The sequence below is a fragment of the Heptranchias perlo genome, chromosome 3 (assembly GCF_035084215.1).
Source record: "Heptranchias perlo isolate sHepPer1 chromosome 3, sHepPer1.hap1, whole genome shotgun sequence".
NCBI lineage: Eukaryota > Metazoa > Chordata > Chondrichthyes > Hexanchiformes > Hexanchidae > Heptranchias > Heptranchias perlo.
Genome location: NC_090327.1, coordinates 3,744,066 through 3,770,379, shown reverse-complemented (window position 1 = coordinate 3,770,379; position 26,314 = coordinate 3,744,066). Strand labels below are relative to the sequence as shown.

Genomic DNA, 26,314 nt, shown 5'->3' with positions numbered 1-26,314 from the left:
AAGTGATTCTTGAGTTGTTACAGCTCACCGGTGAATCAGAAGTGATACCTTTAAAAGAAAGACTTGCAATTATATAGCGCCAGTCACAACCTCAGGACGTCCCATGGCATTTTACAGCCAATGAAGTACTTTCGAAGTGTAGTCACTGTTGAATTGTAGGAAATGCGGCAGCCAATTTGCACACAGATTGGTCCCACAAACAGCAATGTGATAATTATCAGATGATCTGTTTTTAGTGATGTTGGTTAAGAGATAAATATTGACCAGGACACATGGGAGAACTTCCCTGCTCTTCTTTGAAATAGTGCCATGGGATCTTTTACGTTCACCTGAGGGCAGACAGGGCCTGGGTTTAGCGAATCATAGAGTACAAAAGCATGGAAGTCATGATGATCCTTTATAAAACACTGGTTCGGCCACAACTGGAGTATTGTGTCCAGTTCTGGGCACTGCGCTTAGGAAGGATGTGAAGGCCTTGGAGAGGGTGCAGAGGAGATTTACTAGAAAGATTCCAGGGATGAGGGACTTATATTATGGGGATAGACGGGAGAAGCTGGGAATGTTCTCCTTGGAACAGAAGGTTGAGAGGAGATTTGATAGAGGTATTCAAAATCACGACGGGTCTAGACAGAGTGGATAGAGAGAACCTGTTGCCATTGGCAGAAGGGTCAAAAACCAGAGGGTATAGATTTAAGGTGATATGAGGAAAAACTTTTTTTACACAGCAAGTGGTTAGGATCTGAAATGCACTGCCCGAGGGAGTGGTGCAGGCAGATTCAATCATGGCCTTCAAAAGGGAACTGGATAAGTACTTGAAAGGAAAAAATGTGCAGGGCTACGGGGAAAGGGCAGGGCAGTGGGACTAGCTGGATTGCTCATGCATAGAGCCAGCACGGACTCGATGGGCCAAACGGCCTCTTTCCGTGCTGTAACCTTCTATGATTTTATCTGAAAGACTGCACCTCAGACAGTGCAGCACTCCCTCAGTACTGGCACTGGGAGTGTCGGCCCCTAGATTTTGTGATCAGGTCTCTGGAATGGGACTTAAGCCGTCAGACGGTCATGGGTTCAACACCTGTGGGCAGCAGAACCTAAAGCCAATGCTTTGTTTCACAAGAAGCTTGCGATACTGTAGCATTTGAAACGGGTACTAATGTAAACAAAAGTGTAAATCTATTTTGTGTATTCATAATCATTATTTCCATCTTCCACGTATAGACGGTACATACCTGCCAGCAGAAGCTTGAGAAACAAGTTTCTAGTTTATTAACCATGGTTGAAGGCCTTGAGATTGCAAAAGGTAATGATGTCACTGTGGATTATACATAAATAATGTTTTCTTTTGTAGTTACCTCCTAATACTTGAATCATCATTTACAGATTTTAGTTCTGGGGAAAAAGAAATTGGATTTCTTGGACAGTAGGGTGGGCAAGATGTGTTTGTGGCATAAAGGGATTGGGGAAACTGCTTCATATTTGCTATTTCCCCACAGCATAGTTAACTATCTCAGCTCTGTTCGCATAGTTAGTCTAATAGATGCAGGATGCTCACAAATGAAGGAAAGGAATAGCATGAACCTCATACAGTCCAGTGACAGTGGTTGAAACCTGGAAATGGGTTGCCTGCCTCTGTCCCTTGGTCAGTAATCATAGAATCATACAGCCCAGAAGGAGGCCATTCGGCCCATTGTGCCTGTGCCTGCTCTTGCGAAGAGCTATCCAATTAGTCCCATTCCCCCTGCTGTTTCCCCCATAGCCCTGCAAATGTTTCTTTTTTCCTAATTTATATTAATTTCCCTTTTTGAAAGTTCCTATTGAATCTGCTTCCACCTCCCTTTCGGGCAGTCCATTCTAGATCATAACAACTTGCTGTAAAAAGAAAAATCTCATCTCCCCTCTTAATTCTTTTCTGGTTACTGACCTACCTACCAGTGGAAACTGTTTCTCCAGATGATCTCTATCAAAACCTTTCATAATTTTGAACACCTCCTATAAATCTCTGGTCTCGCCACATAACGGAAGTCCCTCATCCCTGTAATACTACAGGCAGACCAAGAGTGGGGAACGTGCGTCTAAATATAAATGTTTCTTCTACACGAGTAGCTTCTATTGAAGTAATTTTCTATTAGCCTTCCATTTGATCTGTCCATATATAAGCTATTTAAAAATATTCAACGCCTTGTCAAAAGCTGCATTTGGGCACTTAAGATGCTCTTAATCAAACTTGGAAACACATTGCTGGTTTATGTTACTATAGGTTTGATCCATTCGCAGTGACTTTCAGATAGAGATTTCATACATATGAAGATATTTGACTTGTAAACCTACAATTAAAGAAAATTTTTATAAAACATAATTCACTTGAGTTGAAGAAGAAAATCACATCTTAGGAAAATTTAGAAGATTAAAGGGTGATTTGATCGAAGTGCTCAAGATGTTAAGGGCAACTGATAGTTTCTCTCTATTTACCCTACTTCCGCTGTTTGGGGAGTCTAGGACTAGGGGACGTAGCTTAAAAATTAGAGCCAGGCCTTTCAGGAGTGAAATTCGGAAACACATCTACAAGCAAAGGGTGGTAGAAGTTTGGAACTCTCTTCCACAAACAGCAGTTGATGCTAGCTCAATTGTTAATTTTAAATATGAGATTGACAGATTTTTATTAACCAAAGGTATATGGGGCTATGGAGTTAGGTCACAGATCAGCCATTATCTCACTGAATGGCGGAACAGGCTCGAGGAGCTAAATGACCGACTGCTGTCCCTATAATTCACATTATTACAAACAATGACAGACAGGAAAAGACCCTCTGGTCCATCCAGCCCGTCCCACACAATTGTGATACCTTCTGCATCACAATGTATATACACTCCCTGTTATAAATTGGATAGCCAAGTGGTGAAGGATAGAATCATAGAATGGTTACAGTGCAGGAGGAGGCAATTCGGTCTATCGAGCCCAAGCCGGCTCTTTGCAAGAGCAAACGTAAGTCCCACTCCCTCACCCTTTCTCTGTAGCTCTGCAAATTTTTTCCCTTTTGAAAGCCACAATTTCATCTGCCTCCACCACCCTTTCAGGTAGTGCATTCCAGATCATAACCACTTTTTATTTTATTCGTTCATGGGATGTGGACGTCGCTGGCGAGGCCGGCATTTATTGCCCTTGAGAAGGTGGTGGTGAGCCGCTTTCTTGAACCGCTGCAGTCCGTGTGGTGAAGGTTCTCCCACAGTGCTGTTAGGAAGGGAGTTCCAGGATTTTGACCCCGTGACGATGAAGGAACGGTGATATATTTCCAAGTAGAATACTAGAGCCTGGTCTTCAGTTGCTTCCAAGCCCTTATTCCGAACTCCACTTCACACACACCCCACACCCTAGATAAGCTCTCGTATAAAAAAGATACAAGAGAGTCCCCAATTGACACACATGACCTGAATACAATGAATACTAATTGATATAAATCACTTGATACAATTAACACTCCCCACCACATCCAAAACCACGTGATCAGCTGGGAAAGGCAAAAAAAAACAGGTTTAAAAACCCAGGCCAATTTTGTGGGGGGGAAACAATCTGGGAAATTGCTCTCCGATCGAAACTAGTCCAGGAGATCGCTCTGGCTCTGATAATTCTATGCAGTGCCTATCTTTCGAACGAGGCGATCTCCACCCCAGTCAGAAACAGGTCCAGATTTCGCTTGAAGGGAATTCAAAATCTCACGAAAAATTTGATTTCTTGATCGTGTATTATCCTACTTTTATCACAGGTAAATCATTATTTTTCTTAAAAGTATTATCAGCTGTTCTAAAAATAACACCAAATGCTGACCTAAAAATCGTAAGCCCCAAGATAGAAATGCTTCTTAATACTGAGAAGGATAAACTAATTACGAATTAATCTTGATGTGAAAACCACGTACTGAACCTCGGCTGCTTAATGCTTCAACATTAGACCTGCTTTGTTAGAAGATATGCAGTAGCCTTTCAGAATGTTTCATTGGGTTTTTTAATTTTGAAGTGTGACAAATCTCATTCCCCACTGGTTTCATAAGAAATAGGAGCAAGAGTGGGCCATATGGCCCCTCGAGCCTGCTCCGCCATTCAGTAAGATAATGGCTGATCTTTGGCCTCAACTCCACTTACCCGCCCTTTCCCATTTACCGTTGAAAACATTTCTCTGAATTAAGCTTATATTCTGTTTCCACCAACGAGAAGTGAGCGTAGTTTAACTAAAACATACAAAGTTTAGTCTTGGACAGTTCCCATTACTATTAGGACAGGTGACCAAAAGCATGGCCAAACGGGTAGGTTTTAAGGAGCATCTTAAAGGAGGAGAGGTAGAGAGGTGCAGAGGTTTAAGGAGAGAATTCCAGAGCTTAGGGCCGAGGCAGCTGAAGGCACGGCCGCCAATGGTGGAGCGATTAAAATCAGTGATGCGTAAGAGACCAGAATTGGAGGAGCGCAGAGATCTCAGGGGGTCGGGTTACTAGTCCATGAAGATCCTTTTTTCCCCCTAAACTATATTTTAAGCGTTGTTTGGGAAATTACTTTGGAAATGGACAATAACTTGCAAATATATAGTGCTCCTCAGATAAAATGAATCTCTCTAGTTACTTTATTGGGGGGAAACTGGACACTCATGGAAAGGATGAAAGTTATGGTGGGAGGAAATCAAAGGCATAGTTGAAAAGATGAGTTTTTTTTGAAGACTTGAGCAATGCCAGAGAGCAGGAGGGCAGTGATTGAAAAATTGGCCCCCTGATTGCTGAGCAGAGGGAGCTAGGAATGAACAGTAAACTAAAGTCAGAAGAAGGTTGGCATTTATGGCTGAATTAGATTGCTCAGGTAAGGTGAAACGAGGCCATGGGACTGGTTCGCCCATCATCCCTGTGCTCACTGACCTACATTGGCTCCCGGTCTGGCAACACCTCAATTTTAAAATCCTCATCCTTGTGTCCAAATCCCCCCTATGGTCTCACCCCTCTCCATCTCTGTAACCCGACCCACTGAGATCTCTGCGCTCCTCCAATTCTGGTCTCTTTTACGCATCACTGATTTTAATCGCTCCACCATTGGCGGCCGTGCCTTCAGCTGCCTCGGCCCTAAGCTCTGGAATTCCCTCCCTAAACCTCTGCACCTCTCCACCTCTCCTCCTTTAAGATGCTCCTTAAATCCTACCTGTTTGGCCGTGCTTTTAGTCACCTGTCCTAATATCTCCTTATGTGGCTCGGTGTCAGATTTTGTCTGATTGCTCCTGAGAAGCACCTGGGACATTTTTACTACGTTAAAGGCGCTGTACAAAATGCAACTTGTTGTTGTTGTATTACAAAGCTGAGTACAGGTAAACTGGATCTCAGAATTATTTTTTCCAATATTATTTGGTTTACTGCAGGATTACCGCCCCGAGTATTAAAGAAGGTGAAAGATGTAACTGAAACATCCAGAATCACATGTGGTGCACTCGGAAACTGCGTTCTATTCATCACTAAGCAGGAAGCGGTTTGTATTTGTATCTCATTTGTTTTGAGAATAACTGTTAGAGAACAATCTATAGGTTTCATAGAATCATACAGCACAGAAGGAGGCCATTCAGCCTGTCATGCTTGTGCCGGCACTTTGAAAGAGCAATCCAATTAGTCCTTGCTCTTTCCCCATAGCCCTGCAAGTATTTATCCAATTCCCTTTTGAAAGTTATTATTGAATCTGCTTCCACCACCCTTTCAGGCAGCGCGTTCCAGATTGTAACAACTCGCTGCATTTTAAAAAAAAAAATTCTCTCTATCTCCCCTCTGGTTCTTTTGCCAATTACCTTAAATTTGCTCCCTCTGGTTAACGACTCTCCCGTCAGTGGAAACAGTTTCTCCTTATTTACTCTATCAAAACCCCTCATGATTTTGAACCACCTCTATTAAATCACCCCTTAACCCTCTCTGCTCTAAGGAGAACAATCCCAGCTTCTCCAGTCTCTCCACATAACTGAAGTCCCTCATCCCTGGTACCATTCTAGTAAATCTCTTCTGCACCCTCTCCAAAGCCTTGACATCCTTCCTAAAGTGTGGTTCCCAGAGTTGAACACAATCCTCCAGCTGAGGCCTAACCAGTGATTTTATAAAGGTTTAGCGTAACTTCCTTGCTTTTGTATTCTGTTAATAGAGCCAAGGATCCCATATGCTTTTTTAACAGTCTTATCAACTTGTCCTGCCACCTTTTGAAGATTTGTGTACATAGACCCCCCCAGGTCTCTCTGTTCCTGTACCCCCTTTAAAATTGTACCATTTAGTTTATATTGCCTCTCCTCATTCTTCCTTCCAGAATGCATCATTTCATACTTCTCTGCATTAAATTGCATCTGCCATTTTTTCTGCTCACTTCACCAATCTGTCTATGTCCTCCTGAAGTCTGTTACTATCCTCCTCACTACATTTCCGAGTTTGGTGTCGTCTGCAAACTTTGAAATTATGCCCTCTATACCCAAGTCCAGGTCATTTAATATATTATCAAAAAGAGCAGTGGTCCTAATACTGACCTCTGGGGAACACCACCGTATACTTCCCTCCAGGCTGAAAAACAACCGTTCACCACTCCTCTCTGCTTTCTCTCCCCTCTGAGAAATTGGACTGCCCTGAACGGTGCCTGCTCAGCTTTTCCTGGCGTGGATGTGGTCACCGAAAAGGTAGGTTTTATTTAAGTGCTTCTCCCGGCTCCACAGCTGCTGACGATGGCCCCTCCCGCTGTCCTCTCTCCTCCCCCACTTGCACTTAACCGAGGGTCTCTGCCGGTAACCATGATTTCAGTTGGTATAAACGGTCCCGTCAGCTCGATCTTTGAGTGATTAATTTAGCGGATGAAACTGTGACTGAACTTCCAGAAGTCAATTGGCAAGGCTCAATTCTGAAGTTTGAGAGTACAGGATGGAAATGAGAGCATGCCGTTAAGCTTCGTTCCGTCGTCTTCAACCAATTCTCATCTCTTCACTGCCTTAGTAACAAACCTGTATCTTGAGTGGACGGAAGATTAGTCAGTTTAGTTCCGCAGTTGAAAATACAGTGAAACCTGTAAATTACGGACACCATGGGGAATGGCATCAGCTGTCTTTTTTTTTTGCAAGTGTCCTTATTTTCAAAATGGTCATTGTATGTACAGCAAAATTTTTTTCCGTAGAATGGGGACTTCTTCACCCAGCGTCCATAACTGCACTATCCCTTGAGATTCAGCCATGCAAGCATTCAATCCCTGAGATAGAGTGGGTTCTGTGCCGCTGTGCACGCTGGGTAAAGAGCTCCCCATTCCGCAAAAGCAGTTTCTTTCACACAACCCCGCGGCTGCCTCGCGCTGACCTGTTTGTCCCGTGTTTTAAGTTGCAAAAGGGCTCGGTGCATTGAAGGCTGCCGTAGTTTGTAATTTGCGAGTGCCCGTGGTTTCAGAGTGCCTCTTGTATATTTTACCATGTAAGTTATTTGGGGGTCTCAATAAGTGTCCGTTTTTTTTTTGGGAGTGTCTGTTTACTGTAGCTACGTCTGGGGAGCAGTTACTCATGAGGTTTCACAGGGGGTCTGTTCTCGTCTGTGCTCCGTAAATAATGTGGAGTTAGGGCACTTCTAGTAGTATAAAATTTGCAGTAGATATTAGGCCAGACGAAGATGCTATTTGGACAAGTTAAAAATGAATGAAAGACATTTAACATGGAAGGATGTAAGTTGATGTCAATGAACTATGTCTACATGATAAGTGTCTCTCACTGACGGAGACTGAATGAAAATATCTCATTATTGACCATTAAAACATCCCTGGTGATGGTGAAAGTGTTGCCAACAAGGTGAAGTAAATGCTGGGGTACTGTGGAAGCTACATCATTAAATAAATTTAAAACCGAAATAGACAGTTTCCTAGAAGTAAAGGGAATTAGGGGTTACGGGGAGCGGGCAGGAAATTGGACATGAATTTAAATTTGAGGTTAGGATCAGATCAGCCATGATCTTATTGAATGGCGGAGCAGGCTCGAGGGGCCGATTGGCCTACTCCTGCTCCTATTTCTTATGTCCTTATGTACATTTCAAGGTCAAATCCTTTGTCATTTGGAATATACTATTTTTGGCAGCTTGGCTTCAAAAGGCTACTTATCGCATTGGAGATATCTTGGAAAGAGCAAATAGAATTATTTTGGAACTCAAAGGCTTGCAACAGAAGTTCATGCTGTGGTGATTGGTTTTAAAAATGAGCTGTACTGATATCAGATTGTGAAAGAGACATGGGTCGAATGCTTTGTGGCTGCTGCCCCATTGCAAGTATTGCTAGTATGGACTGGTTGTTAGATTATATTCAGAGTTTTTCTTTGATTTATCTTTGAGGGTAAAGTAAGGGAGTGTCTATGGATGCTATCTGTATGGAATTCCAGAAGGTATTCGATAAGGCAAGAGAGAAAGATAAAGAAAGAACTTGCATTTATATACCGCCTTTCACGACCTCAGGACTTCCCAAAGCCCTTTAAAGCCAATGTACTTTTTAAATGTCGTCACTGTTGTAATCTCGGGAAATGTGGCAGCCCATTTGAGCACAGCAAGATCCCACGAGCAGGAGCACAGACTTCTTTGGTGCAAAGGCCTGTTTCTGTGCTGTAGATTTGTTATGTTTCCTTTTTCTTTTGACATTTTCTGCTACATGTGCACATTAGGGGCATCCTTCACTTTGCAGATGTTCTCCTGAATTACTGGGGGATATTAGAAGGTAGAAAATGAGTGAACCGATTGCCTCGTTCGATGGTTTAAATTGATTCAGATTTGCTGCTCGTCCTTCCACTGTTAGTGACTCAGACCAGCGGGCCATTACAGGCCGGTTGGTTTAAATTGCATAAGTAGAAGTTGTAGAGCTGAGCTGTCTGAACGACATCGAATGTACAGCACAGAAACAGGCCATTCGGCCCAACAGGTCCATGCTGGCGTATACGCTCTACACAAACCTCCTCCCGCCCTACTTCATCTAATCCTATCAGCATATCCTATTCTTTTTAACTTCATGTGTTTATCTAGCTTCCCTTTAAATGCATCTATGCTATTCGCCTCAGTTCCGCATTCTCACCACTCCCTGGGTAAAGAAGTTTCTCCTGAATTCCCAATTGGATTTACATCGAGTTACATCAAAGCTACAGCACAGAAACAGGCCATTCGGCCCAACTGGTCTGTGCCGGCGTTTATGCTCCACACGAGCCTCCTCCCTCCCTGCTTCACCTAACCCTATTGGGACACCCTTCTATTCCATTCTTCCTCATGTGCTTATCTAGCTTCCCCTTAAATCCATCCATTCTTACGACTCTCTGGGTAAAGAAGTTTCTCCTGAATTCCCTATTGGATTTATTAGCCACTATTTTATATTTATGGCCCCTAGTTTTGGACTCCCCCCACAAGTGGAAACATCTTTCTCTACGTCTACCCTATCGAACCCTTCCATTATCTTAAAGACCTCTATCAGGTCACCCCTCAGCCTTCTCTTTTCGAGAGAACAGAGCCCCCAGCCTGCTCAGCCTTTCCTGATGAGGATATCCTCTCAGTTCTGGTATCATCCTCGTGAATCTTTTTTGCACCCTCTCCAGCGCCTCTGTATCCTTTTTATAATATGGAGACCAGAGCTGTGCACAGTGCTCCAAGTGTGGTCTAGCCAAGGTTCCATACAAGTTTAACATTAACTTATTTTCAATTCTATCCCTCTAGAAATGAACCCCAGTGCTTTGGTTTGTCTTTTTTATGGTCTTATTAACCTGCGTCTCTATTTTAAGCGATTTGTGTATCTGTACCCCAAGATCCCTTTGCTCCTCTATCCTGTTTAGACTTTTATTATCCAAGCAGTATGTGGCCTCCTTATTCCAACTACCAAAATGTAGGCGTCCACAACTATGCAGAAGTACTCTGGGGAAAGATGAAGAGCTGCTTTTTTTTCATATTTTGGGTTTTTAAAAAAAAAGAAAGTGTCAAATTATAATTTTATTACATCGGTCCAGGATGCACTCCAGCCCCTGCGGTGCCCACCGGTCGCGGGAAGCCTCAAGCGTACTGGCAGACACCGCGTGCTCCCTCTCCAGGGCCACCCGGGCGCGGGCAATTCCGCGGAAGAGAGGCAGACAGTCGGAGCGACCGCCCCCGCGGGCCGCGTCTAACCTGGACCTGTGGATAGCCACCTTGGACATGCCCAGGAGCAGGCCCACGAGGACGTCCACCGACCTGCCCGCGCCCCCCCCCGCCCCCCCCCGGGGCGGCCAAATTTCAGGAGCGTGGGACTGAGAAGCAGCCCCCTTAAATAGTGGAACAGGGGCTGCAGCCTCCCACACCCTGTGAACAAATGAAACACGGACTCATCCAGGCCGCAGAAATTGCAGGCGGCCCGGGGAGTCCGTGAAATGGCGTAAACGCCTGTTGGTCGCGACTGCTCCGTGCAACACTCTCCACCCCAGGTCCCCAATGGAAAGAGGAGCTGCTTGTCATGTAGTGATACAAATGGTTACTGTGTGTGTGTGTGTGTGTGTGTAAATAACGTGTAAAAAGCTTTTACAATGCTATACTGGAGAGCTTGCCGGATTTCAACTTTTGCATTAAATCCCTCTTCCCCAAAAATTGCATTAAATATTACCTCTTGCATTAAATGTCAGCTCTTGGATTAATTATATTTTACATTAATTATCTCGCATTAAATATTATATTTTGCATTAAATCTTGCATTAATATTTTACATTACCTCGCATTAAATTTTATCTTTTATATTTTGCATTGAATCTAACCTCTTGCATTGCATTAAATCTAACCTCTTGCATTGCATTAAATCTAACCTCTTGCATTGCATTAAATCTAACCTCTTGCATTGCATTAAATCTAACCTCTTGCATTGCATTAAATCTAACCTCTTGCATTGCATTAAATCTAACCTCTTGCATTGCATTAAATCTAACCTCTTGCATTGCATTAAATCTAACCTCTTGCATTGCATTAAATCTAACCTCTTGCATTAAATCTAATGGTCTCGGGTTGCAACTTGGTTCATTTTTTTTTGGCCGGCGGCGGGTGTGAAGCGGTGCCCGGGCGGGCGGGCGGGCGCGTGCTCTCACGGTACCCTGTCCCGGGGACGCTCGCTGCTCGCTCCCTCGCGCTGTTGTCCTTAGCAACGGAGGAGGAGCCGAGCGGCCCGGCTGTCGGTCGGGTCGGGTCGGGCCGGCCCCCCCCGCCACACACACACCCTCCCTCCCCCCTCCCTCCTTCAGCACTGCCGAGCTCGGCGAATGGGAGATGCCGGCCGGGTTTTAAAATCCTTGTTTGGAAGTCGGTGCTGGAGCTGCGCTGTCAGATTCAACCGGGAGCTGATCAGTGGAGGAGAAGAGGAGGAGGACAGAGCGGAGTGAAGTGAGGAGCTGCCGGGCCCCGGGACAACCTCCGCCCCCCTCCCTCTCCGAGCGTCCCTCAGGTAAAGGTGAGAGTGAGAGAGGGAGAGGCCCAAGAGTCAACACCTGCCCGGCCCGCCCGGCACAGGTTAAAGCACCGAGTGAGGGTGGCTGCACCCAGCGGCTTGTGGGTTCCCCCCCCCCCCCCCCCAGTGGGTTGACTTTACTACCCCCCCCCCCCCCAGTGGGTTGACTTTACTACCCCCCCCCCCCCAGTGGGTTAACTTTACTACCCCCCCCCCCAGTGGGTTAACTTTACTACCCCCCCCCCAGTGGGTTAACTTTACTACCCCCCCCCCCCAGTGGGTTAACTTTACTACCCCCCCCCCCAGTGGGTTAACTTTACTACCCCCCCCCCAGTGGGTTAACTTTACTACCCCCCCCCCCCCAGTGGGTTAACTTTACTACCCCCCCCCCCAGTGGGTTAACTTTACTACCCCCCCCCCCCAGTGGGTTAACTTTACTACCCCCCCCCCCAGTGGGTTAACTTTACTACCCCCCCCCCCCCCCAGTGGGTTAACTTTACTACCCACCCCCCCCCCAGTGGGTTAACTTTACTACCCCCCCCCCCCAGTGGGTTAACTTTACTACCCCCCCCCAGTGGGTTAACTTTACTACCCCCCCCCCCCCAGTGGGTTAACTTTACTACCCCCCCCCCCAGTGGGTTAACTTTACTACCCCCCCCCCAGTGGGTTAACTTTACTACCCCCCCCCCCAGTGGGTTAACTTTACTACCCCCCCCCCAGTGGGTTAACTTTACTACCCCCCCCCCCCCAGTGGGTTAACTTTACTACCCCCCCCCCCCCCAGTGGGTTAACTTTACTACCCCCCCCCCAGTGGGTTAACTTTACTACCCCCCCCCCCCCAGTGGGTTAACTTTACTACCCCCCCCCCCAGTGGGTTAACTTTACTACCCCCCCCCCAGTGGGTTAACTTTACTACCCCCCCCCAGTGGGTTAACTTTACTCCCCCCCCCCCCCCCCCCCCCTAGTGGGTTAACTTTACTACCCCCCCCCCCCCCAGTGGGTTAACTTTACTACCCCCCCCCCCCCAGTGGGTTAACTTTACTACCCCCCCCCCCCCAGTGGGTTAACTTTACTACCCCCCCCCCCCCCCAGTGGGTTAACTTTGCTACCCCCCCCCCAGTGGGTTAACTTTACTACCCCCCCCCCAGTGGGTTAACTTTACTACCCCCCCCCCCCCCCAGTGGGTTAACTTTACTACCCTCCCCCCCAGTGGGTTAACTTTACTACCCCCCCCCCCCAGTGGGTTAACTTTACTACCCCCCCCCCCAGTGGGTTAACATTACTCCCCCCCCCCCCCCCCCCCCCCAGTGGGTTAGCTTTACTACCCCCCCCCAGTGGGTTAACTTTACTACCCCCCCCCCAGTGGGTTAACTTTACTACCCCCCCCCCCAGTGGGTTAACTTTACTACCCACCCCCCCCAGTGGGTTAACTTTACTACCCCCCCCCCCAGTGGGTTAACTTTACTACCCCCCCCCCCCCAGTGGGTTAACTTTACTACCCCCCCCCCCCCAGTGGGTTAACTTTACTACCCCCCCCCCCCCCCCCAGTGGGTTAGCTTTACTACCCCCCCCCCAGTGGGTTAACTTTACTACCCCCCCCCCAGTGGGTTAACTTTACTACCCCCCCCCCAGTGGGTTAACTTTACTACCCCCCCCCCAGTGGGTTAACTTTACTACCCCCCCCCCAGTGGGTTAACTTTACTACCCCCCCCCCCAGTGGGTTAACTTTACTACCCCCCCCCCAGTGGGTTAACTTTACTACCCCCCCCCCAGTGGGTTAACTTTACTACCCCCCCCCCAGTGGGTTAACTTTACTACCCCCCCCCCCAGTGGGTTAACTTTACTACCCCCCCCCCAGTGGGTTAACTTTACTACCCCCCCCCCCCAGTGGGTTAACTTTACTACCCCCCCTCAGTGGGTTAACTTTACTACCCCCCCCCCCCCAGTGAGTTAACTTTACTACCCCCCCCCCCAGTGAGTTAACTTTACTACCCCCCCCCCCCCAGTGGGTTAACTTTACTACCCCCCCCCCCAGTGGGTTAACTTTACTACCCCCCCCCCCCCCCAGTGGGTTAACTTTACTACCCCCCCCCCCCCAGTGGGTTAACTTTACTACCCCCCCCCAGTGGGTTAACTTTACTACCCCCCCCCAGTGGGTTAACTTTACTACCCCCCCCCAGTGGGTTAACTTTACTACCCCCCCCCAGTGGGTTAACTTTACTACCCCCCCCCCCCCCCAGTGGGTTAACTTTACTACCCCCCCCCCCCAGTGGGTTAACTTTACTACCCCCCCCCAGTGGGTTAACTTTACTACCCCCCCCCAGTGGGTTAACTTTACTACCCCCCCCCAGTGGGTTAACTTTACTACCCCCCCCCCCCAGTGGGTTAACTTTACTACCCCCCCCCAGTGGGTTAACTTTTCTACCCCCCCCCCCCAGTGGGTTAACTTTACTACCCCCCCCCCCAGTGGGTTAACTTTACTAACCCCCCCCCCAGTGGGTTAACTTTACTAACCCCCCCCCCCCAGTGGGTTAACTTTACTAACCCCCCCCCCCCCCAGTGGGTTAACTTTACTAACCCCCCCCCCCCCAGTGGGTTAACTTTACTAACCCCCCCCCCCCCCGGTGGGTTAACTTTATCCCTCCCCTCTCCCGGATCCCAAATAGTTCTCCCCCCCCCCCCCCCCCCCCCAAATTGTTTTAACTCCTCCTGCCCCCACCCCAGTGTATTCACCCCCCAAAGTGCAGGCCTCTTGCTTCACCGGCCACCTTGCCGGGCTCGGGTGGAGGAAAACCAAATGTGTAAAGTTGTAATTCGTCTGTTCCAAGCATTTTGTGTTGTGGTAAATGGGATTAGGTGATTTATGTGTTGGTGCAGCTGTCACTCGGTGCCTCTGCGTGTTTGTAGACACACTAATCTGGCACTGTATATTAGGACGGCTTTGCTGACTTTTATCGCTTCACCAGATTAATTACATTTAATATCGTCATTTTTCATCATTCTGCTTTTTTGGTTGATATTGGCATTGTAGTGACTTAACTATAACATTTAATTAATTAAAACTCTCTGCGATTGAGCACCACAGAGAACAAAAAATTAACTTCAAATTTAGAGAATTTGCCTGTTAGTTTGATGGATGTCAGTTGAATGAAGAAGTTGTCATTTTTACGTTTGTGCTTAATCCGGAAATACGAGAGAGTTTTTCAAATGTTAATTGTAACGCGTAAAATCTAATCTGTTGCAACAAGGATTGTTGAATTCCATAAGATGTCGTGGATATAACTATTTTGTTTCTGCCAATTCTCCTCCCCTCCTCCTGAAGGTAAAGACTTCTTAATGATGTATATTTCATGGTTGCTGATTGCCCACTGGCACCTCATTATTCGTGCATGAGTGCTGGTAGGCTATTGGTTATTCCACTACAGAGGCATCACCATTGAGCCAGACCTTGTCCTTGCTCAACATCCTCGTAAGCATACTTTCAGCAGGGATCGCTGGGTAGTGATCAGGAACACAGGCTCTAGCTGATCTCCTCTTTCCTAACCCAGGGTATTGAGGCCAATAGGATAGCAACCTTACTGTCCTGACTGATGCTGGCTAAAAATGCAGACTTGGTGTTTTGAACATTGGACCTTCCTAACCACTCATTGTGTAAACTTGCTCAGCTATTGGAGAGTCTTAGTGACAAGCTAACATCTGTCCCGTTTAATAGGTATTACAAATCCACTGCCTATCTGAACTGGTGTAAATGGTGTAATTTTTCAGGACGCAGATGGAGTGTGAAAGGTAATGGGATAAGTAGATTAAATGCTTGTTCATTCTCTTTATCCATTCTAACGTTCACCTGACGAAGGAGGAAGCCTCCGAAAGCTTGTGAATTTAAAATAAAATTGCTGGACTATAACTTGGTGTTGTAAAATTGTTTACAATTGTCAACCCCAGTCCATCACCGGCATCTCCACATCATAACGTGGAGAAAAGAAGGGGAGATAAATCTACAGGAGCAAGTTGCTAGAACTTTACTTTGATGTGAACTTTAAAAGCTACCGAAGTAAAATATTCTCTTTCCTCCCCCCCCCCCCCCCCCCCTGCCGAAGAGTCAATAAATTCATGATCACCATAATGACTTATATAAGGACTCTGTTCAGTTGTACAAATCCCTTGCATCTTGTGTTTTGTGTGTAATTGAGCCTGATAATCCCAGTATTTGCCATGAAATTTAAATGTAATAATTTGAGGACATTCGAATTTTTTGATTGCAAACAGATTATTCAGAATATTCACTTATGGGTAAATTTGAGCAAAGAAAGACAAATTTTAAATGAACAAGCTTTAAAATCATATCCCTGATAAAAGTATTATAAATCCACAAATAGTACAATGATTTTATTTAGAATTTCTAAATGCAAATTTATTTGCATTTCCTCCCCAAGTTGGAGCTTGTTTCTGGTTGGACCAACTTTCAATTCTGCTGACTTGGCACATCTATGAGTGTGTGTGTGTGTGTGTGTGTGTGTATATATATATATATATATATATATCTGTATATTAGGCCCTGTGAGCACATATTGAATAAATTAATTTCAATAATATTTGTAGCAAGCTTTTTGCCTATGATAAGGTAATTTTAATGTAGCTATATTTTTTTTAAAAAAAGAAACCACCTTGAACCATTGCTAAATCGCCTAAATTTCCCTCATACCAGGAATTTGCGAAACACCAGGGTCAGGATTTTGTCTTCAAAACATTTTCAGGAAAGAGAGTTTTGAACTCTCAAGGCGCAATCCTGTTGTAATTCTGAGTCTTTGCTACTCTTGGACAATTCGCGGACAGGTTTGGAACATTTTTAACTTAATTGCAAAATATAAGTAGTTGTGTGTTTAGATGAAAATTGTTTCTGAATTATTGAAGCAAAACCAAATGTTAAGTTTAAAATTCAACTAGAACTGCTAACGAGCCTAATCAATAATTGAGAGTGTGTTACATTAGAGTTTATCTTTGAAACTGAGTTTTTTAATTGTGCTGTAGAGCATAAACTTTGGTATTCAGTACAGTTCATGGGAAATTTTGAAACTAGTAGATTTTTAATAATTTGAAAAAATTGTCCAAAAATACTTTTAAAAATAGTTTTCAAATTTAAGCAGTTAAATTAGAATCAGTAGGAATTCTTGTTCTCTCTCCTCCAGTGAAACATTTTAGCTTTTATTTGGGATAGATGTAGATGTGACTTGTTCAGTGATGAATTGAGCAATTGTGATCAGAACTCATAAAGCTGCATATTTGCAAGTTACATGAAGTCCATCTTGAGTTAGATGTTGATATGTATTTAAATCTCTGTGACACTTCACAAAAAGTATAACTAAACCAATTATAATAAGGCAATGTACTGAGGGGCGAAAAGTGACTGGTTCAGAGCTGAAGTCAGGAAGAGGGCTTCAATGAGAGGCTTGGCTCATCAGGTGACGCACTGTCTCACGTAGATTTCTAGTGCAGAGTTGTAGTTGTGTCTTGGACTCAGAGCAGCTGATAGTTCTGCCGATTGAGTGTTTCTGTTCAACCTGATGGACTGGGGCATAAGAATTTTCGTATTCAATGCAATCCTCTTCCCCAAATCCCGGTTGCAAAGGACTATCCTTAGCCATGGTTCAGGGTGTTTATGTTTTTTTTAACAATACATCCATGCAGTCAATTTTGTGCGGTAGGGCTCTGAATGAAATATAAATAGATAATCAGATTAAGCTCAAAGCAGCTTTGCTTTGTTGCATTCTTTTTATGCTCTCATGATGGATGGGAATTTCATACATGCCACTTCTGCCCCTTGCTGTTTCTCACAAATGGAAATAGGGTAACGATTCTCAGATGGTCCAGCATCGATTTTAATGAGCCAATTGTTGCTATGGCAGTACATCCATTCCAAGAGTTAAGAACGTAGATTACTGAGATTTTGATGGTCAGATAGCTCCTGGCGCACTCAGTTCATTTGTTTTTTGGTGTTTCATGACGAAAAGTACCTGAAAACGGAAGGCAGATTGCCATCTTGTGTCCTATACTGTGGCACAAGGTGTAGGCACTCTTTTTAAGACGCTCCTTAAAACCCACTTCTTTGACCAAGCTTACGGTCACCTGTCCTAATACCTCCATATGTGGTTCGATGTCAAATTTTGTCTGATCACGCTCCTGTGAAGTGCCTTGGGACGCTTTACTACATTAAAGGCGCTATATAAATGCAAGTTGTTATACAGTGTAGGAGTTTTTTATCCTAATAGAGAAGTAGTGTGAAATTGAGTGAAGAAATCTTCTTCAGGAAATGAGGGATAGTGGCTGAAAACTATTCCATGTTTTCATGGTTTAGTGGAATTTTAATATAAATAAAAGATCTGCTAGTAGTGAAGAGTAGATTCATGCACTCATGGATATTAGAAAATAAAGTATGCTGCTGAATAAAGTTTTGGTTCCAAAAGGGACAAGTTTTCTCATTGACCAGCATTACACTAATTAATTAAGCATATTTTTCTAGTTTAAATCTTGATTTCTGTGGATGTGAGACAGTTCTTAAGATTACCCTTTTTCTACAGTTGGGAAATTGTGTTTCCACTTGTGGGGGAATCCAGAACTAGGGGCCATAAATATAAGATGGTCACTAATAAATGCTGGCCTCGCCAGCGACGCCCACATCCCATGAAAGAAAAAAAAAAATCTTATAGGGAATCCAGGAGAAACCTCTTTACCCAGAGAGTGGTGAGAATGTGGAACTTACTACCACAAGGAGCAGTTGAGGTGAATAGCATAGATATATTTAAGAGGAAGCTAGATAAACATATGAGGGAGAAAGGACTAGAAGGTTATGCTGATAGGATGAGATGAAGAGGGTAGGAGGATGCTCGAGTGGAGCATGGACCAGTTAGGCCAAATGGCCTGTTTCTGTGCTGCATATTCTATGTTATTCGCTTTTATGTAAAGTATTGTTCTATTGCTAAGTTGCAGATTCTTCATTTAGCATTCATGTACATCTTTTTCTATATTTCACTTTCTTTTTAGGCAGTTTGCAGCTTGAAAGTGCAATTGTATGTGTCTTGGGGGAGTGTTTTTTCCAGGGGCCATGCAAAAGGAAATGCGGTTGAAAGGGGGTAGGTAAAGGGATGTGGGTGATGAGGGAGACAAGGAAGTAGTCGGAGATATGCTTGTCTGTGATTGCGACCATGGGAATGGAGAGGCCATGTGAGATGGCAAGGTCATGAGGATGGCCATGAATATGGTAGGAGAGTTTATATGAGGGAGAGGTTTAGGGAGGACAGGGGGCAGTAAAGGCAGAGGAGAGAGGGTGAGGTGAGTTGAGATGGAGATTGGAGGATGTCGTCGCTCAGTGCAGAAACGGAGAGAGGAAAAGAGGAATGCTATCTCGGTGAGAAACTCGGGATTGGGCTTGAGGAGGGGGATAGAGAATGAGAACTTTTTAAAGGAGGGGCGAGGGAGGTGGAACAAACTGAGGTACTCGACTGATGAGAAGATGCCAGAGACCTGGAGGGGCAGGAAAGGAGGAATCATCTGGTGCGATTCGGTAATAAGGGCGACGCCGTCACTGCGGTGATTTGTGCGAGGCAAGTGGAGGAAAGTATAGCCAGGCAGAGAAGCTTCAGTAAGGGGCAAGGTGTTGTGAGCCATAACATCACTTAAAGCCATGATGTCAATGCAATTGCCTACAATAAGGTTGTGGATGGCAAGGGCCTTGTTCATGAGTAAACTGTCATTCTATAGGGAAATGCAGAGAGGGACAGGAATTGTTCATCTGTTGGCAGAGTTTGAGGGGGCGGTAGTGGGTGGGATGGGAAGGGAAGAAGGTTGGCAAGTTCAGTCCCCGGCGGGTATGCTGGGCGGAAGGGTCGGTGAGAGGAGAATGAGGAGAAGGTGCCACAGAAATGAATTCAGGAGAAACTTCTTTACCCAAAGAGTGGTAAGAATGTGGAACGTGCTGCCACAAGGAGTAGTTGAAGTAAATAGCATAGATGCATTCAAAGGGAAGCTAGCTAAGCACATGAGTGAGAAAGGAATAGAGGGTATGCTGATAGGGTTAGATAGGGAGGGAGGAAGCTCATGTGGAGCATAAACGCCGGCATAGACCATTTGGGCCCAAAGGCTTGTTTCTGTGCTGTAGTTTCAATGTAACTTTTTTTCTGGGAAAAGATTAGTTTTCTTTTGTTGATGACATCTAAAATGTTGATTTCATCAGTTAAATCATTAAACAGACCACCATGGTATTTATGATTTGCACAGTGCTGTAATGTTGCAGGTACTGATGTGACACTAATGCCATTTGGTGAACAATGCAGTTTTACTGGCCATTTCCACCAGGCTCTAATCACTGCATACAGCTCTTCATTTGCATTTCTAAGTGCTTGCTGGAAGCTCTCCTCATTGACCTGTGAAAATTTGAAAGTCTTAAAAAAAAATGATTGTCCAGTTCACTCTTTTCCATAATTTCATAAACTTCTAGTTTAAATATCAGTATGATAGCATGGACCAGAAGAAATCATGCAGAAAAGTGGCATTGGTGTAGTTAACTGTTCAACTTATTTTGATGTGATTCAAATAGCTTGTTACTGTCACAGGTGTTTCAAGGTGTTTGTAAGGAACAATTTATTTTACCTACCACCCAATCGAATTTCAATAGCAAGAAACACAGTAATCTAAGTAGGACTGAAAAGAAAACTGCAGTCACTTTGTTGGATTTAGTAGTATTTCTAGACCAAGGTTTTATTTACAAAATATGTACTAAGTATGTTATCAATCTTCTAAAGTTTTTTTTTAAAGAGTAATACCACAAGCATGAATACTCTTATCGGGGGGATCTGGTGCTATTGCTTTTGAGCTTCTTTGTTGCACTCTGTAAGCATAGCAAGACTTAAAAATGTACCTGTTCTACATCCCTGAGCATCACAATGTATATGTTCAAAAATATAGGAAGGCCCCCCCGCCCCGCACAGAGTTCAGCTTCACAAATTGCAACACATCCAAAAATCCTCCACCCCTACTAAGTCCTGCTTCCATTTAACCTCCTCTTCTCGACCTTCACTGCCACCGTATCTCCCAATACATCGAGTTAAAAGTCCATGTTTTCATCTACAAGTTCACCCGTGGGCTTGCTGCATCCAACCGTATAATGTCTTTCAACCCTATGTTCCTGCAAGTTCTCTCGGCTCTTCTAACTCTCGTCTCCACTCCATTCCCTCTCCGTCCACCAAACTTTTGGCCTTCAACCTTCCTCAAAACCAATTTCTTGGATCATGCCTTTGGTTACTGTTCCCAACTGATCTCCCATCACTGCGCAGTGTCTGCTTATTTTCAGATCTTTGAAATGCTTTGGAACATTTTATTATGTAAAAAGGTGTTAGAAAAGTTCAAGTTTACAGTTAGCAGTGAGTGAATTCAGAAAGTTTTTTTGTGGGTGATTGAATTTAATGGATGCATTTCCAGTGTTAGGGTGCGAACAAAAATTCTGTGGTTAACCCACCAAAGGTGGTTGTTCCTTAATAATAACTACTGTGTTTTATTGTGTTTTCACTTCCATGTGTATAGCATATAAAATGAATCTTCCAATGTGAAATATTTTCAGTAATATTTTTTGCAGTACAGTTGAGCACACTATAATTTTCTGAAGCTATAGTACAGGCTGACAGGAGGGCTCTGCTTGCAATGGTTTTCTTTCATCCCCAAAACTGGGTGTTATCTGGGGATTTGGGTGCAGAGTACTAAATTTGTATTGTGCAAGATTAAACAATACAGTTAACAATATAGTTCAATGCGAAATGTTGGTTTTGTAACTTTACATTACTTTGAGTGGATGAATAATAAAAAAGAATGCTACTTTTGTGAATGTAGATTTGCTTATGACTGCAGTTGGTTTTGATTACATTGTGTTATATCCATTCATTGCTAGAATTATCTCCCTCATACAATGGACAAATATACTGCAGTGCATTTGTGTACTGAAACTAATTAGTATGCTTTCCCTTGACTGAGCATATCATATCGTTAGTGTCAAATTAATAACTTGTTTAAATCCGCATTTAGTAAATTAAAATTGTGTCCAAATACAACTATACCTTTTAATTGCAGGAAAAATTGACTGGAAAACATCAGTCTCTTAAAGGAAATGTTGCTTTTAGATGTACAGGTCTTCCATTTGATAATTGTTGATTAATACTGGCCGATCTGTGAAAATGCAATGTATTGGTATTATAATGGAAAGAAATGAGGTCAAAGGCATATTTATAGCATTTAAAGAGGGTAGTCACCCCACTGGTAAAGGAAGGAGGAGGTGACAATCCACAGATCAGCGAAAGTGAGGAGAGACTGGCTAGAGTAGGAACACCCAGAGCAAATTACCCTCCCTAACAAGTTTGAAGCACTGGCTTTCTGCTGGGAGGATGAGGGTCTGGGAAGACCATAAAATGGATTACATTGGCACCAAAAAACATAAGATAGCTCAAGGTGGGGGAAGGAAGGAGGTTAGCAATTCAGTTAGGAATGCAGTAGTAATAGACTTGTGAGTTGGAGGGTTAGACAATATCTTTTGTCATCCAGACTGAGCGTCCCGGATGCTTTGTTACCTCCCAGGTGCTAGGGTAAAAGATATTTCGGAAAGGCTGGAAAAGATTATGGAAGGGAAAGGAGAGTAACCAGTCATCTTGGGAACCAACCAAATCGGAAGGGAGCTGTTTGAAGTCCTGCAAAAGCGGGCTTGGGAGCAGGATTTCAAGGGTGGTAATCTCGATTATTTCCTCCAGCCACGTGCAAGAATTGGGAAGGATAGGAAGATAAGGGTGTTCAATGCGTGTGGTGTTACGAGGGTTTCTGTTTTGAGGCATTGGCGCCATTTTTTTAAAAAGGCTTCCAGAATGTTGTGGATAAATAACAATACTGGAAACAAATGAAAATTAAAGAAGAGGGCATAAGGGGCCTATAGGCATGATGATGAGAAAATAAGAGGTTAAGTGGATAAGGAAAGCAAGGAAGGAGTATGAGGAGAGAATCACAGAATTTACAGCACAGAAACAGGCCATTCGGCCCAACAGGTCCATGCCGGCGTTTAGGCTCCACACAATACTCTTCCCTCCCTACTTCATCTAACCCTATCAACGTATCCTTCTATTCCATTCTACCTCGTGTTTATCGAGCTTCCCCTTAAATGCATCTATGCTATTCGCCTCAACTACTACTTGTGGTAGCGAGTTCCACATTGTAACCACTCTCTGGGTGAAGAAGTCTCTCCTGAATTCCCTATTGGATTTATTAGTGACTGTCTGTCTTATATTTATGGCCCCTAGTTCTGGTATCCTTCACAAGTGGAAACATCTTCTCTATGTCGACCCTATGAAACCCTTTCATAATCTTAAAGACTTCTATCAGGTCACCTGTATGTCTTGTCTTTTTTCTAGAGAAAAGAGCTCCAGCCTGGTCAATCTTTCCTGATAGGTATAACCTCAGTTCTGGTATCATCCTATTAAGTCTTTTTTGCATCTTCTCCAGTGCCTCTATATCCTTTATATAATATGCACACCGGAACTGTTCATAGTACTCCAGGGTGTGATCCAACCAAGGTTCTATATAAGTTTAATATAATGTCTCTGCTTTTTAATTCTATCCCTCTAAATATGAACCCAGTGGTTGGTTTGCTTTTTTTTATGGCTTTATTAACCTGCGTCATTACTTTTAGTGATTTGTATCTGTACCCCCAGATCTCGCTGCTCTTCTACCCCATTTAGACTCTAATTACCCAAGTAATATGTGGCCCCCTTAATCTTCCTACCAAAATGTAATACCTCACACGTATCTATATTAAAATTCATTTGCCAATTACATGGCCATTCAGTAAGTTTATTAATGTCTTCTTGTATTTTGTCACAGTCCTCCTCTGTATTAACTATACCTCCCAATTTGTTGTCCACAAATTTTGAATTTGTACTTCCGATTCCCGAGTCCAAATTGTTTATGAAAATCGTGAAGAGTGTTCCCAGCACCGATCCTTGTGGAACACCCAATTCCCAACTTTTGCCAGTCTGAGTAACTACCTTTAACCTTTACTCTCTGTTTTCTGTTTTGTAGCTAGCTTGCTTTTCATTCTGCTACTTGTCCCTTGACTTGCATTTATATAGCACCTTTTAACATAGTCAAACGTCCCAAGGTGCTTCACAGGAGCGTTATCAGACAAAATCTAAAATATGTTTCTGAAGAACTGAAGTATTCTCCAAAAATGTCCATAGAGAGATGTTAATGTGAGGTAGGGCACCCGAGAGGAGAGGATAGTAAATTAGTAGAGGATGAGCGGAAATTAGTGAGGATACTTAAATGTTTTTAAGTATACTGGGAACTAGTTGGGCAGCTCTTCAAGGAAGAAGTGGAGGGCCCGCAGGCTCCCCCACTGAGTGCTGGAGGGTAAGAGGGACTGTGCGTCCATAGTGAAAAGATGATTGGGGTCGGAGAATCTGAAATAATTCCCAACCAGGATACTTTGTGTTTTACAAAAGAGAAGGGTATTGGGGAGAAGATAAATCCTGAATTGCTTAAAAGCAAGATGATGTATTATAATAAAATAAAAATATTAAAGTTAGTTAAGCTAAAGGAGAACAAAGTGACGAGATGAGATACATCCAAGGATCCTGAGGGAATAAATAGTGGAGGCCCTTGAATTTATATGTTGAGATTCTGTTGAGAATGAATTTGTGCCATAGCACTGTAAATGGCCAATTAATGTAATGCCCATTCTCTAAAAGGGAGATCGAGATAACCCAGGTTGTTACAGGCCAGTTAGTTTAACTTTTGTGGCAGGAAACGTTTTGGAATCTTTAAACATGAAATTACTAAGAATCTAGATGAAAAGAAAATAATGAGGAGCAGCCGGCATGGATTGCCGAACATGAGGTTGTGTTCGGCAAACCTGTTGGATAGAGTTCTTTGAAGACGTGACTGATATGGTGGATGGGAGAAATGTAGTTTCTCTTTTTTTTTCATTTCAAACAGAGCGGGAAGATATGATTAGGACTGCTGCTGGTGTGGAGGATAAACACAAATAGGGACTTGTTAGACTGAATGGCCTGTTTCTGTGGTGTTGTTTATATGTAAATCCATGTAAATGTGATTATGTATAGTCATGCAGAGCCTATAGGATGTGAGAGAAATTATAAAAGAGGATATGGTGTGAAGCAACCCTGCGTGCCATCTCCTCCAGTGTTGCCAGTCGCCATGGCCATTACTCTCTTCCTCCCCCTTTTCTCGTGATGGCCAGCATGTTATCTTCTGGGGGGTGTGCAGATGGGCTCTACTTCACTGGCAGCTTCCAGCACAGGTTGAACACCACCTTCTCCTGCAAGAAAGAAAGGAGTGTGTTAGCGACAGGGCCTGTCATTGTGGAATAACTGGTATGCAGTATGTCAGATGTGAGTTGTGGGTAAGTGGGAGTTGGAATAGTGGTGATTGTGAGAGTTTGAGGAGGAGATGTAGTGAAATGTGGTGCAGTGATTATAGGAGACTGAAGGGAAGCGGGGGAGGGGAGTATTTTGATTCGTGAGAGCAGTACTCTTGCCTTGACAACTCAAGTGAGGTCATTGAACTTCTTACAGCATTGCAGCCATGTCCTGGGTTCTAATCTGCTAGCATTCACATGCTCTGCGACTGTCGAAACTTAACACTATACCAATGCACTAACAGCCAGACCAGTATTATAAGGAGAAAATTTTATTTTAACTTGTATACAAGGGAAGAGCACCTCCAAGCAATGGTTGAAGGTACAGCTTCCTCGAGTCAGTGAAACAGCTCATGTTTATACAGTTCAATAAGAATGCCCATCTGCTACAGAATATGGGCGTACACATACATTCTTTATTGGCTCAGGTAGTTGGTCAATCAAGTAGTGAGCCTGCCCCTCCAAACGTCCATAGCCCTTTTTTATCTTGGCACGTAGGCCTCGTAGGCCTGAGCATTCTCATCCTCCCCACATTTCTGTCCTGGTTATCAGTAGGGCTGAAGTCAGTCTCAAGGCCACATGGCCTTTCAAGAAACTGTATTCTCATTATATTTTTGTAGTCAGCAATACCCTTATCTGCTAGGGGGGCCAGACGGTACTAAGCACCTGCTCAGCTAACTTAATTATCAACATACCAAGGCTTAAACGTAATTACACAATTGTGCTTTTCTGTGTGTGCTGTAGCTACTCCATTATGTGAGCTAACAAAGAGTTAATATGGTCAAGTATCTCTTTATGCATTTCTACATTAATATGGTCAAGTATCTCTTTATGCATTTCCACAGACATGCCGATGAGTATTGCGGAAAGCGCTGGCTGTGATTATAATCAGCAGGTAGCACGATTATTATGTGCTGCCCGAGTCAACACTAACAGGCGCGTGCAGAATGCGCTGCACTCCGATTTCCAGGCGCAGTTGAATTTCTAGGCCTTAGTGTGTGCTGTACCCACTTAAGCAACTTGTATTTACTGGGAGAAAGTTGTGAATATTGAAATTTAAGCTGGGAAACAAAGTACATGCATTATTTCAACCATTGAATTGCAGTAATCTGTAGCAAGGTGGGCAACTGGTTAAAGTTATTAATTCATTGTGTTGGGCAGGTTGTGGATTCAAATCTCAATCTTGCCAATAGGGCAAAATCTGTTCAAAATGTTAATTGACAGTTCAAATAACATTTGGGACAAAATCTTGCATATAAGCTTGCTGGTCTGTTGCTGGCATTTTAACATGAGTAGGTGCAGTATGATGTTCACTTTTTATTTTTCTTGGCTAATAGTGTAAAAGTTTAGCATGTGGGACAAAAACTTGTATATAGACTTGCTGGTCTGTTGCTGAGATTTGTTTTGAAGTTCATC

At 43.9% G+C, this 26,314-nt stretch overlaps 1 protein-coding gene across 5 annotated transcripts in view; it reads left to right on the top strand.

Moving 5' to 3' along the window:
* osbpl1a (oxysterol binding protein-like 1A) overlaps nucleotides 1–26,314 on the top strand; it is a 227,455-nt gene that overhangs the window by 75,562 nt on the left and 125,579 nt on the right. For 4 of the 5 annotated variants that reach the window (XM_067977744.1, XM_067977740.1, XM_067977741.1 and 1 more), the window contains exons 14-15: nucleotides 1,219–1,300; nucleotides 5,387–5,493. The exons of the other annotated variant lie outside the window; for it this stretch is intronic. In XM_067977744.1, the coding sequence (XP_067833845.1) occupies nucleotides 1,219–1,300; nucleotides 5,387–5,493 (189 nt within the window). The remainder of the gene's footprint in view (nucleotides 1–1,218; nucleotides 1,301–5,386; nucleotides 5,494–26,314) is intronic. 5 annotated transcript variants of the gene reach the window in all.